We start from the raw sequence: 14,627 nt of genomic DNA on the forward strand, positions 1-14,627 counted from the left end.
AAGAGTGGTCAAACATATTTTTGAATTATCGTAGACTAACACGAAACCTGTAAAATGTGCACGAGCTGTGTTTAATTTTTACAAAGTTGGCAGTTGAAGATAAAATAATTGCTGCCGTTGTTATTAAATGTACTAGTACCTGTCCCTGTTAAAAACTTGAAATGGTGAATTTACGTATGACGTCACAATACGACCGCCTATACAGCACAATAATACAGTAAAATGCAGGGGCTGAAGATATGTCGTTACATATGCTCATATTATTATCTGATATCATATACTAGTATCTATTTTAATTTTGAAAATAATATATACTACCTAGATACAAGAGCGTGTTTATTAACAAGCATTTCTGGCGAAGCCATTCTGAGATTAAATCCTCAATATTGAAAATTGTTGAAATGACAAAGATCAGATAGGACGGGGTTACCTCATAATGTGAAAATATTTGGCACACTATTCAGTCAGCGATGTATCTAACAATATAACACAATTCAAGTCAATGCATGAATGATATTCTGACCTCTTTATGAGTACGTCTGGTAAATTACGTAACTGAAAAGACAACAATGCCACATGTCTGGCAAATATAGTCAAGCCCAGAAATATTTATGTAATCGAGATACTGAAGGCTTAGTCTTTTCCACGAAACGAAACGAAACGAAACGAAACGAAACCCAAACCCTAACCCTAACCCTAACTCGCATTTTTGTTTTCATTGGCCCAATAATATCTGAGAAAATTTCACACTGTGAAATACGGACGTGACGATGTTTGAGGTCGTTCAAAATCTAAGGTTAGGGTTAGGGTTAGGGTTTCGTTTCGTTTCGTTTCGTTTTATTTTGTTTCATTTCGTTTCGTGGAAAAGACTAAGCCGATACTGAATGTATACATGCCCCTGATGGGGGCAGTCATCTTGACTATAATGGGGGAAGCCATCTTGACTGTAACTTGAATGGGGGAAGCCATCTTGACTATAATGGGGCAACATCTTGAATATCTAACAATACATATAAACACATCAATTCGCAATAGACACATGGTGAAATAGACATGAATGAAAGATACCAACCATCGGAATTAGAAATAAACATCAGTCACTTATACACAGTACTGAGTTAAGCTTTACGTGTTATGGACAGACACTATTAACGGAAATTGGAGGACTGTGATGCTGAGGTATACAAAAACAAAATAACACGCCAATACAACCACATCCTTCTTATTACGAGCCGCTAAACATACTAAATCACCACGACCAAATACTACAATAAAACAAATGCTCGAAAAAAAAAAGTTACATACAATTGAGGGCGCTATACACATCAGAGAAGTTTAATTATCACAGTCAGGCGGACATAATAACAATGTACGTGGATAGGATGTATTGAAATGATAAAAACACTAGTAACAATAATTATAAACCAACAAGCAACACGTTTATTGCATTTCTGTTAAATGTATTATTACAAAATAAATAAAAAAAATGGAATATTTCAAAGTTTAATAACTGTATCTATAATTGTTTCATTAAAGCGGGGGTTCGTCACCAGGACGGTAGATAGTCTACTCACGAACCTTTGGGTTTTTAGCGTGCATTATTATCACATATCGTTGCTTAGAATTCAATTCCCGCGCGTGCGCAGATGTCGACCCCTCCGCTTTGAAATTTCGAAAAAGAAAGCCTTTAACGTTACGCACTTAGAAAGAACAGATAGTTTATCTTACTGGATGCAAATATGCTAACTTAAAGTGAAATATTAGAATTGTGCGAGACGCAAATGAACACATTATCTATTCCAGATGTGTCCTCGTGTCCCGTGTAGCAGTGCGTTTTGTTAATCGCCACAGTCGCCATGCAGCATTCAATTTGTTTTGTAAAGTAATTTAAACGAAGTATGTCGACCATGTTGAAGACGACGTAACGCGACGTATGTGCGGTCTATTGAAAAACAAATGGGCGATACGAGTTCCTACGTTCTATACACTGACAGTTTGATTTGATGACAGTTCAAACGAAACAGTCCTTGACAGATGCTGTAATTAATTTTCTTGATTGAAAACCGTCGTCAATATAATTAATAATTAATATTTACACCCATTTTATGGGTGATGTATTGCTCTAACTTAACAGCCCAATAATAAGAGCGCTTAATGTTACGCACCTCAAACGCATACACGCGCGCGTCTCTCTCATCTCTCTCGCACGCCCTAGTCGTATAAGTATTTGTACTCTGAGATTAAACGTCTTGACGGGCCTCATATATTAACCGAAACACGATAGTCACGTGTAAAAAAACTAAATCGCAATCAATTGACGCCACCGAATACCCATTTACGGAAATGGTAAAGTGGGTTGACACGGCACAATGTACTCTGGCAAAGTTCGGTAAAGAAATATAAAGGCATACATAACATGATAGTGCCCTGTCGTTACTCGCAATATTACAGACTTGGAAACACACTCGTATATGTACGAACAAGGTACAACCTAATCTAAATGAGTGCTGCATCAATTTAATTGTTTGGAATATGTTGACAACTCAGAATTTCAAAAAGTTAATTGATTTATAGAGCGAAGATGGAAGACTAATGTAACATCAAACACACGGAATTATTAATGTAATTATTACTGAAAAAATAGTAGTATCGTCTCTCAACAAAATTGAAGAGTTAAACTAATCAAACCAAAACACAGAAGTGTTAAAGATTAACGCAAAATTACTATATGTCTTCCTATTACGAACAACATTCGAACTCAAACGTCAGTAAATGGTCAAACATCTAAGAATATAATTCTATTGTAAATTCACAGCCTCTCGAGTTTAGGCTTTGGGTGAACATTTTTTATTTCCGTCCGCAGTACTTGTTTCTACTTCAATACACTTAAATACACTCCCGTAACACTGATATAAAAACTAATTAAGTCGATCTCGTTTCATTGGAAGACAGTGTAGTTTTCCATTCACTACAAAAATATTAATTTTTTTTACTATATTTTTTCATATATCATCGTTTTTTCACTCCTTCGCTTCGTTGTAATACTGTCTATTAAGTTCATTCGAATGATGTCAACGATTTGACAATAATGTTACTTCCAGATTCACCAAAGTGCATATTGGCTCGTTTTAAAAAGCTTGTTTGTCTCACATACAATTCATTGTTTATATTGAAAACCGATGTAATACTGCACGTATTCCCACGTTGCGCAATGTTCTATGCGCAGCTTTATTTATTATATTAGCGCCAGCTCTATGCCACCCGTCTGCACCATTTCGATCAGCTAACCCCCGTCACGGCTTACTCGACGAGTGGTTTCTATGTCAACCGACCCCGTTACCGCTCCATGCTTAACAAAAACAATCCCGCCACTTATTTCGGTGCAGCGATCAATATGTACAATGTGTTCGCCACGGTCCAGATGAAAAATAGCACCAGGCACAGGCGATCGATGACGTTGGCGGCGTACTTCCATTCAACGACTGACGCATTCTCCTCACCCTGGCCACGCAACTCCGAGCTGATGTATTTGACTTCTTCTAAGATTGCCGACGTCTCTCTTAACATCACTAGGTTCTCTGGTGTCGTCTGAAACGTTGTATTGCCAAAATCTTCCGGCAGCTCTTTACTGTAGGCCCGTTCGCGTCCCATTGCATGGTACTGGTCGTAGTTGTTGAAAGCATTGGCCAATTTTGTGCCGACCTTCACCATCTCATTCTTCTCCCCACGCTGTACCATGTTATCCGAATGCTTGTCCAATTTCCTCATGAACAAGACAGTAGGAAGAAATTTGAGGAAAATGAAACGGCACTGTGGAAAGCAAGAAAGAAGATCAAATATTGTTTTATCACATTACGTTAAAATGCCAAGTACCATAACCGGTCATGGTGTTTTGTTTCGTGTTGGGTGCCGTTTGTGTTCTTATTCATATGTCAAATTTTATAAGATTTAACCATATTATATGTTATAATGAATATCAGATATGATTATTTATAAATAATCAGTTTTCAAACCATCTTCTAAGATGTGTTTATTCGGCTCACCACTACACCTTAGCAGATTCTATATAGCCAACGCGTATTTAAGAGCGCCCTCTTTGGCAATAGTAGAGATACATTCTTCAGTGCACTGCCCAATCAAATTGTACGTTATAGTCGTATCACGGACAATATGGATCGGTTATTTGTGAGCTAAAATACTACTAATTAGATCCATTCGATCTATTAATCTGTTTTTCTATTTTCACTATACTACACTGAAGAAACACAGCCGTGAAACACGGCAAATGTGAAATGAATGGTAATATTCGCGTACACGCAGTCTGATTAAAAGCCGACTAGCTATTGTACAATTTTTATATTTTTTTTAATTTACAGCAAGTTAAACCAAAACATATTCATAAAATAAACAAAAATAACAATAAAAAATATAAATTTAAATATAAAATATATAAATTACAAATAAAAAAATTAAAAAACAAAACAAAAAAACAATTGAAGCCTATACCTACATCGAATTTGAATCAGATTGGCGTGCACGATGCAACTTGCTATACTCTCAGTAATATGAACATACATGTTTAACTTGACACGTTTGAAAACATCGCATGGGTTCCTTGGGGCGCATGCTTACATTGATATATTAAATCATTTAAGAGGTTAACTGTTATTTTATTTGTAAATAATTTAAGTAATATATGACATAAATGAAAACACAAACGGCACTCTATAGTTTTGTGGTGTGTCGAATCTGCATTATTTCGCAGAACAAAAACAACTTCCGGATCTAACGATGCACATAATCGCATGCACTCAGATTTGTTAGTACGTACAAGTTATTCAACGCGCATGTGCGCTTCAGCAGTAGTGACACCACTCCCTTATCACGTTGCCTCTTTAATGTTCATGGTTCAGTGATAAATAAAATGAAAAGACAAAGTTCATGGAAGCGTGACTGATCAATTACTTACCACCCTGCCCATGTCGTAGAAATCCGGGTGACGGTGATGCAAATTCAAAACAAAAATGGTGAACACGACTGACAAGCCCGTCATGATGATAGTAGCTGCATAGTAAGTACCTAGAGTCGGAAGACGGAAAAAAAAGTCACAAATTGGTAAACATCCCAGGTAATCGGAAGGACAGAGGTTCCATGTTCTCACTAGAAAAACAGTTACGCCTGTGCGAGTTGCGACCGGTAATCACACCAGATTATGTTTACAAGGAGCGTGATTATGGCGGCTATTGGATAAAGCCATGGCGCTGACTCGCCGATAGGCAATGTTTCGGCTGACTATGAACAATGTCATATATATACGAGCGTACATATAAATCGAGTTCAACAAAATACATGTATCAATATAACAACTTAAACTGCTCGAAAATTTTAAACATATTGCGAGTACCTTGTTGCTTACCTGCCTACTACGCCGGTCATGCTGTTCTTTTAAAGAGGACTAACTCTGCCTTATTTAAGCCATATTTAACTTCGGTATATTAAAGGTACACAAAAACAGATATGGACACGGTATAGCTTTACTTACCTATTATCGGCACCACGCTGGCTGGCGGCATTTTTTCAGATATAATGAGAAGAAACACCGTCTCGGCGAGCAATAGTGTTATACCTAGCGAAGAAAATAACATTGTTAACACGTGACCGTTGGCGCGATGCGCCGTGTTCGAAATAGGTCCCACGCAGCACATGAAACGCGTGTAACACTTATAAGCGCGATATATAGAAGATAATATTTGGTAATCGTAGTCCTAAATAACTATTAAAGTGTACACTTTCTTCTATGCTATCGATAAAGAGCCATTGCTCGAAACGTCTAGCTATTTTTAATAGTTATTTAGGACTACGATTACCAAATATTATCTTCTATATATCATATTTATCAGTCCGATCAGCGTTTATTTATTTATAAACTACTATTACTTATAAGCGCGGTTTTTTTCGTGGCACAAATTCGAACGCGCGATCCGCGATGCAACGTTCGCTGCGTAACAGCCGTTACGCGCTGACCGATGACAGCGACGCTTTAAAGCCACCGTGTTGAGGGACTTACCTAAAGCTAACTTTTCACCGGACTCCGATGGTAGTGTGAACGTCAGCATGGTCAGGAAAGACATCAGCACACAGGGTATGATCATGTTGAAACTATAATACAAAGTACGTCTTTTCATATGCACTGTAAACGTAATATCTGGGTACGGTTCTGGGCAACACGGATACACGAATTCTGAACGGTTAGCCAGAACAGCTGAATACAAAAATAAAGATAAGAGTAGTCTTAGTAATACGTCCTTGGTTTGAAACCCCTAACTTATACGCAACATATGTCACCCCAATCTATTCTAAATAAAATACTATTTTTTCAAAACTTGGTTTTCCTTATTTTTTTTAATTTATGTATATTTTATTTTATTTTAAGTTATTATATATTTACTGGTTTTGGTAATAGCGAAAGCTAGAAATAAAAAAAAAGAGCCGAAAGCAGAGTAGTATTTGAATTGGATTAATGTAACCTACTTGTATATAAGCTGCGAGGGAGGTCAGTGTGGGTTCGAGCTCAAATGCGAAGCCAAGCTTTTGGCGTGGTCAGTTCGAGCGGCAAACATGAACTGACCCGCACTAACGAAATTATCATGTCGACTGCGTAAATACAAAACTTATTTATTTTAATTTAATTCTCTTTGACCTATTATCAACACTTTTAGGTGGGGAAGTTATATTTTAGGCTGGAATATAGTTAAATTGTTTAGACACACATTTAGTTTATTTATTTATGCAATTTTAGGCCGGATAACTACCGGGACATATTGACAGATATTCGGATATTCCTGCTGTTCAGGATCTTGAATAGATTATTGACCTGTTGGAGAGATATGGAATAGGCCAATGTTTGTGACGAGGTTGGCAAACGTGAGACAATTTGAACAAAAAAGTCATAGATGTCGAAAAGTAATGTACTAATAATATTTATTAATTAAATAAAACAAATTGCCTCAAAACCAATGACCCGACTAGACAGCATTGCGGTAAGTAATGGACAGTATAAAACGTCAATTACCCACAATTCTCTTCGTCTTTCCATCAACCATGTCCGATTTATGAGTCCCCTCAAATTTATTCAAAATGCTTCACACTTCTCTTTCGCAGATAACGATTTCCCGATTCCCATACAGTTCACAATAAAACACATACCGTTTTAAATTTCTAAATGTATTCATTTTCCCGGCAACAGCCTCGAGGATATTCGTGATGGGCAAATGTCGCACAGATAGGTGGTATTCATCTGCTAAAGCACTGTGATTGAAGATTTATAACAAATTTATAAATATTTGCATATAAAATTATTCACGGGTTTTTGAATTGTAGTGTACTCACCTATGAGATCCCATTCTCCATTAGGCATGAAGTTGCTAATGTCTCCTTCTTCCCACATCTTTTGTAGATCCAGCTGAAACCCGTGGAATGTCCACGAACCAAACTTCATTTTACAGAACTGTTCATCGAACGGAAAGTTTGCCACCTCGATGGTGCATGTACTGCGAAAAATGCCAGGTGGGACCCACAGACAGGAACCATCAGAACTGATCACGACTTTGCTGGGATAAGCCCCGTCAAATCCATCGTCGGCACTGAATAGTAAACACAACATACAAACAAAAACATAGTTGAACTCTGATGACCTTGCCCTTTGTTATATAATATTATTACCTTTATCGTAGATTTTTTCAATATGAATATGCATTGTCATAATTAATTTTGAATACAAACAAGTTTTGGGGTTTAACAAACAGTGGGGAATCAGTCTACCGAATGTCCTTGATAGATAAATATTTTACAAAAACATTGGTGCCTTATTTGATTAATTATTTTAAGAGACATAATTTCCAGCTTTATTCAAAGTAATTCAGATATTTTAGTATAAAAACAAATGCCTCATCGCAGAAAAAAAGTGCTGCATTTAGACGTGAATAGATTCATAAAACATGCAAGATAACAGAAAATCTTAGCTGGATTTTGTCCAAGTATTTTGTACAGGTGTCTGTCAAAAATTAATGATTCACAGAGACAAATATGAACTGCCTTATTATATTCATTGTGTGACTATTGTATTATTTAAAAAGTAAAGTCAACAGTACTGTTGCCTCATGGGAATCTACAAACACTGCAATCTTTGTTTTTGAAGTGCGTTTTTAAATCATTATTATAAAAGCTCTATCATTCTATTCTAATAGCTGAAACAAATTCATGTGAATTTTCATTTGTCGAATGAACTGTTTGTCAAATACAGAATACATATTTTTGAGTACAATTTTCTTTTCAAAATGTGGATGAAACATTTTGCTTTTTATGTGTTGTTTTTTATTTGGTAACTTTGGACTAAACAGATTTTCTATTAGCTTCAGATCTTGATCAAAGTTTGGCACCCAACTCATAGGAGTGCTTATATTGATTTACTGACATTTTTTTCTGTAAAGATTTTATTGGTAGGTTTGCAAATGTGTATCAGACTGTGCAAAAACCCTCTCCATTAGTTGGGTTTAAAACCCAGTCTAGTATTCCCATGGAATTTGGGTGATACATTACCAAGGATATTATTACAAGATAAATGATTTGCTTCATTGACAACAATGCATATTTCCACTGAGATCAGTGACCTTTGAATGTGTATCACCAGTGACCAGTCAAGTAGAAACAGTCAAAATATTTTTTCAGATTTTCTCAATTTTTGCATGACATTTTCATACAGGACATCTGTCGTTCATACTCTGGAAAGACTTTATACTGATGAATAAGGTAACCAAGTTTAATAAAGTTTGGAATAGAATTAGTAAAGTTATTGTGCACACAATATCAATTAACAACGACGACAACAACAACGCCGGACAGAAATTTTTCCCTTAATATACCTTTCCCTCCCATCTTTGATGGTACGGGCAAGGTAAAAATAAAAGCCTTATTCGCCACGTCATTTAATAAAATCTTACCTATAAGATGCGCCCTCTAGCGAAAAAGCGCTCCGTTACGTAAATGGGTGAAAGAAAGGTCATTCAATGTTGATATTGGTTTTAGCTGTAGTCATCCATCAACAAATAACAAATAATATGATTAAGAGATTTATTATATGTTAAATACTCTAAATTGCCAATGCCTGAATAACCAATCACTGCTGCCGTTTTTGGACGACATTGCTTAACTACTATGTCATTTAAACGTTTTAACGCTAGAGGGCGCGACTGATTGTTTAAGTGCGTTGTATTTCAGGTATACGACGATAACGCCATGTACCTGATGTCATATGCAGAGCTGACGACAAAACATGTGTGATGTCACAACTAAAAAAAAATAATTCTTGCCTATATAATGACACTCTCGCCGTAGGTTAAAATATGTTGTGACAGTGAATATAGAACCCTGGTGCAAGGTTAGGTGTAGGATGTTTCTTTTTACTTAATATTTTCTTTATTCTGGCATAGCATGCACCACACCGATGCTTGTCATATTCAGTATAGTGTCGTTTGTCTTGCACACTTCTCAGTATTCTAAGCAAGCACAACCATCAGCAGCGGAAAATACTAAAATATGTAGGAATTCTGATCTGGCATACCATAGTAAAGATGTCTAGTTTCGTCATTTCAGAATATGGAGGTGGTCCTCTAAAATTTCTAATGACCCCAAAACCCTCATCTACTTGTACAAGTCTGTCAATGACATTGGCTTGTTTTGATACATCAGCTGACAATGGGTCAATCATTTTTGGCTCCCGTCTGTGAATATCCGTCCGTCTGTCCGCCTTACCGTATGTATGTCTGTGACAAATCTTGTCCCTCTGACGCCCCAATGCCAAACCTGATTAGATTTTGGTAAAATCTGTACATATTAACTAGGTGAGTTGTTGGTTTTGTAATTTATTATCAGGATCCTGAGAATACATTACACTAATTTAATGTAATTTAGGTTACGTATATTGCTTGAGTAGTCATGTTTTTGGTTTAATTCATGTTAATTTATTAGTGTATTTTAATTAACTGTTTCTTCTATTTTCTCTTAAAATGAAAGGAACACTTGAAAAGTGGATTGGAGCAAATAAATTGGAGTTAATAAAACATACAAGATTAATGTTTGTTTGAAAAGAAAATTATATATTTTATTATTTACTGATTGCAGTGTTATGTCAATTATTATGTATGTTACATGTGTACATTCTAGTAACGTGTAAACAAAAGCAGTAATTTTGATTACTTAAAGATGCGCTATATCCTGAAAGAAGAAATCATTCCAATTAAAAGTGTTAGTGTTAGAATATGTGCAGAATTAAGGATTGTTAATTTTAGTGTATTATCAGTGCTATTATAAAGATATAATACTAGGTTGATGAAATCCTAAGCGCTTCTAGCACAATGTAACGAAAGACATTATTGATACCGCCCAAAGTGGGCGATACATCACAAGGGTTTCCCCGTTTGCCTGTCGTGTCGCCATTTTGGATGTGTATATAAATGGTATTGTGTCACGATTCATCGCCGTTGGGACGTTTTGAATCGCCCAGTTGCTGTTGATAATCTGTATTGGTAGATTTGTTATTTATTATGTGTATTTTTTGTCATTAATGCATACAAAAATGTATTTGAGGAGTCTGTACATGCGCTCATGCATGTTTTGATTCATAACACCTGTTTAGTGATGTTCAAAGCTATGCGACTAGTTCGCTATTATGGTGCTGCTATTAACATATATGAACTGCAGGAAGTAATTCGTACTGAAGTATTCTCACAGTTTGAAGTTCCCTGCCAGTAAAATACATGTAGTTTATCTGAATAATCAAAGCTTATTGTACTTTTAGATATCATCCTTGCATCCTTGCAGTGAGATATCATCCTTGCAGTGAGATATCATCCTTGCAGTGAGATATCATCCTTGCAGTTTGCAGTGAGATATCATCCTTGCAGTGAGATATCATCCTTGCAGTGAGATATCATCCTTGCAGTGAGATATCATCCTTGCAGTGAGAAAATATGTAAATTTACCAAAGCTGGGAAATCCCGGTGGAAAAATGTTTCTTGTGTATTCCATGGTTTTGTTTGATATGTTGCCAAGTTGTGGGTAGACTTGATACCATCTATGGTACATGGATGCTGTAGGACAATGCACAAACCTGTTTAGTCGTGGTTTGTATATTAATCACCTTATTTGCAAAACATTTCATAATATTATGCTTTTCCTTTGATATCTCAAGTACTAATCATAACATATCAATGAAACTTGGTACATGGATGCTCCAGAACAATGCACACTCCTATTTAGTTGTAATTTGCACATTAGTTACCTAATTTGCATAATAAGTCAGATTTCAGCTTTTCCATCAGTATCATATGTACTTATATACATATATAAATACTCTGAAGACAATCACGGACGTGATTGATAATGAAAAACATGCATAATGATTATTAGACAATTTCTGATACCTCAAAAAATCAGATTTAATTTGAACTTGAGATAGAGGTGCTCTGGAATAAATTAGAAAACCACAGATCAAATGTATTTTCTGTAAGTATAAATTTCATTAATGTTTTCATGTAGTTGTAAATGCACATCTTAAATAGCAGACAGATATTATTTGGAAGGCTAATTTATTTTTAATATTTCTCTCATACTCTCAGCTTTCTTTTATTACTAGTTGATTTTTGTCCTACTGACCTTTCATACTGTCATCACTGTTTCAATTGAAGTTTACAATTTCCCTCATTTCCTGTTTCTATATTGTAATTTGACCAAAAAATGGGCGACTGACAGCCATGTTAGCTTTATTTATCATTGACCATTTCTCGGGCATTCCATGTTGGATTTTGTTCATAGTTGCTACAAAAGCTAGACAACATTTTATCCTCAACTAAGTTATTGACAATGACTTGGGGGGGGGGGGTATGCTTTGTGTATTATTTTTTTATAATTGCAAATTATTTGAATTCGGAATATATAAATCTGGGTCCCATCGTTCCTTGAATATGTGTTAATTAATTTCATTTTGTCGTAGCATTAATTTTGCTAACAACTTTGACTTGTGTTTGTGTTTTTACATTCATACTATTGACTAGTCTGATGATTCTTCTAATTTTTTGCAGGTAAATACTGTTACTTCCCCATCAAAGAGGAAATAGAACCCGTTTTTACCCAATAAAGGGAATATTATTTTGCCCACTGAAGAGAATATCCTATTTTTTCTGCTGTTTGGCTGAGGGAGACCAACATTTGATGGATTACAATCATGTTTATTTCAAGAGTAGAGTGTCAGACTCGCTCTTATAAGTGGAATATATTGGCGAGTTACAGTATAGCATATATCCCATTATAAAACAATAGCTACATTATAAAGTTCAAAGTGTAGCCTATTGAGTGACATACGAGATATCAATTACACCCTATATTAAGCAAATGCAGATTGAAAACACATTTTCACCAATTTATCTACGAATATATGTATATATTAAACTGCACCAAAAACATGATTTATAAAATAAACAAGTTTGAAAAAGTTTGGAGAAAAAAATACTTGATTTACCCAGGGCACAGTATGACGGACACAATACGATGTGGGCAATATTTTATCCATTCATTCACTTTTGCAAAAAGGAAGAAAGTTAGTGATATGGCATGTCATACTATTGTAATTATTGTTACTGGATACGTTATGCAAGTGTGGACATATTTCTGAATTTCACCTTTTCACAATATTACACGATCCATGTCGAATGACAGATGCAGAAACACACTAATATAAAAAATACCCAACTATCGTTTGAATGTACAGGGGCTCCCGTGACTATAAAACTACAGTTAAATGTGCCTTTAACTAGCATTTGGAATAAAAGACACATAGATTGAACTATTACACAATTTTATTCGCTACAACAGAGGAACAATTTCACTACTCGTAATACAGAAGTCCTAATACACCCCGGTAATGCACATCTAATCATTGAACACGCACTTTGGTCAGATATCACAGAGACGTATCTATATCTTCTAGTAGTCAGTTGGATCGCGTATGGCGAATGTTGATAGGAACGCTGATTGATTCCGGCACTGATGTAAATATGTTTGCGAAACGTCGCAGATCAATTGCAGTAAGTGTCCGTTCCAAGTATAGCAATATATTATTATAGATACGTAACGTAACTGAATTTATAAACGTTCGTCAAATGTTATGATAAAAAAACGACAACCACTTAATGGATCATGGTGAGAAACTATAAGATTAAGGGATAACAAATCTACAATGTCACCGATAGTTCATGGATAAATGATATGGCTTCACTGAGATGAATTAACACACTGCCTAGGTATGTCAATTATGTCAAGTGCACTTAGCGACGTATAACTTGAGAGTTACGACAGCAAAAAATGGCTATCAACCACCACACGCTGCTTTTACAACATACATAACTTCCTTGTATTATAAAGTTAAAAATAGAGATGGCATTTTTAAAGTGCACATTTTGCATGACGAGCAATTAACGACATTTAACGCATGTCATAGTATATGCTGTATCAGTATCTACAAAATTGAATTTTTTTCCTTATAAACTGATGAAGGGATCAACTGCGTCTGTGTTAACTATTGATTAAAAACTAAATAAACTAGCTTGGATATTTTAAATAGTGTTATGTTTTGGTAGCAAATAATCAAAAATGTAAACTACTGAAAATACATATTTATTAACTATCAACATAGAAACAAAGTACGCGCGCCTTCAAGGACAACTGCTTAACTTGAACCGACACGTTCAATCATTAGTCTAAACGTTTGTCGCCGGGTTTTTAGTATTCCCAATAAAAAACAAGCAATTCTCCATGCGCACATATTATGTACATCAACTGAATGATTCATACAATGACCCATTGGTCAATTTAATTTATACCGATAGTGGTGTACCAAGTTATTTATTTTCAATGACGAAGGCTGACTGATGAAAATACGTTTGCGCTGTAATATCACTTGCATACATATATTCATTATACTGAAAAGTTCACGTGCCAACTGAAGAGACCTTAGACGCCTGCTTGCCGAGATCTCGAAATTCACGAGACTTTTCGAATGGTGTTCCTTTTTGCCTCGTCATCGCGTCCACTATTTCAAATACCATGGTTACAGAGATCAAGGAGAACAGTGGATAGAATAGCGAGAGAAAATGGAGCACTATTGGTGGGACAAAACAAATCCCGCTGTTTTCTCGCTCTCAACCAGATCTCGGCGGCCGTTTGCATCTAAGTCCTATTTCATTAATTATGCCTGTGTTACCTAACCACTTATATATGCCAACATAGACAAATCAATGTTCAATATGAATGTTATAACCTGAAAAAGGTATTGTATGGGGACTGTTTAAAATTCAATAAATCTAAAAATGAGTTGGTTATTGAAGAATACAGAACCCGTCAACACCATAAATATCCGCAATGAGAATGACATCTTGTATTAGGACTAGCCTTAACAATCAACAAATGGTTTGGTGAATATAATGAGTTTGTGGGTAAATATGATACAGAAGATATAAGATGGCATCCATGTCATTCGTCTGGTGTAAACATCGGGTTTCTTACAGAAACTATTT

The 14,627-nt window shown here is 35.6% G+C and overlaps 1 protein-coding gene across 1 annotated transcript in view; it reads right to left on the reverse strand.

Annotated features, from left to right (window-relative positions):
* Positions 1–1,417: 1,417 nt before the first annotated feature.
* LOC100374356 (neuronal acetylcholine receptor subunit alpha-7) overlaps positions 1,418–14,627 on the reverse strand; it is a 35,247-nt gene continuing 22,037 nt past the window's right edge. The window contains 5 exon segments of the mRNA NM_001184934.1: positions 1,418–3,810; positions 4,970–5,079; positions 5,543–5,626; positions 6,068–6,262; positions 7,390–7,643. Of these exon segments, the coding sequence (NP_001171863.1) occupies positions 3,373–3,810; positions 4,970–5,079; positions 5,543–5,626; positions 6,068–6,262; positions 7,390–7,643 (1,081 nt within the window). The 3' untranslated portion in view covers positions 1,418–3,372.

The sequence above is a fragment of the Saccoglossus kowalevskii genome, chromosome 13, assembly GCF_978046115.1.
Source record: "Saccoglossus kowalevskii chromosome 13, keSacKowa6.1, whole genome shotgun sequence".
Taxonomy (NCBI): domain Eukaryota; kingdom Metazoa; phylum Hemichordata; class Enteropneusta; family Harrimaniidae; genus Saccoglossus; species Saccoglossus kowalevskii.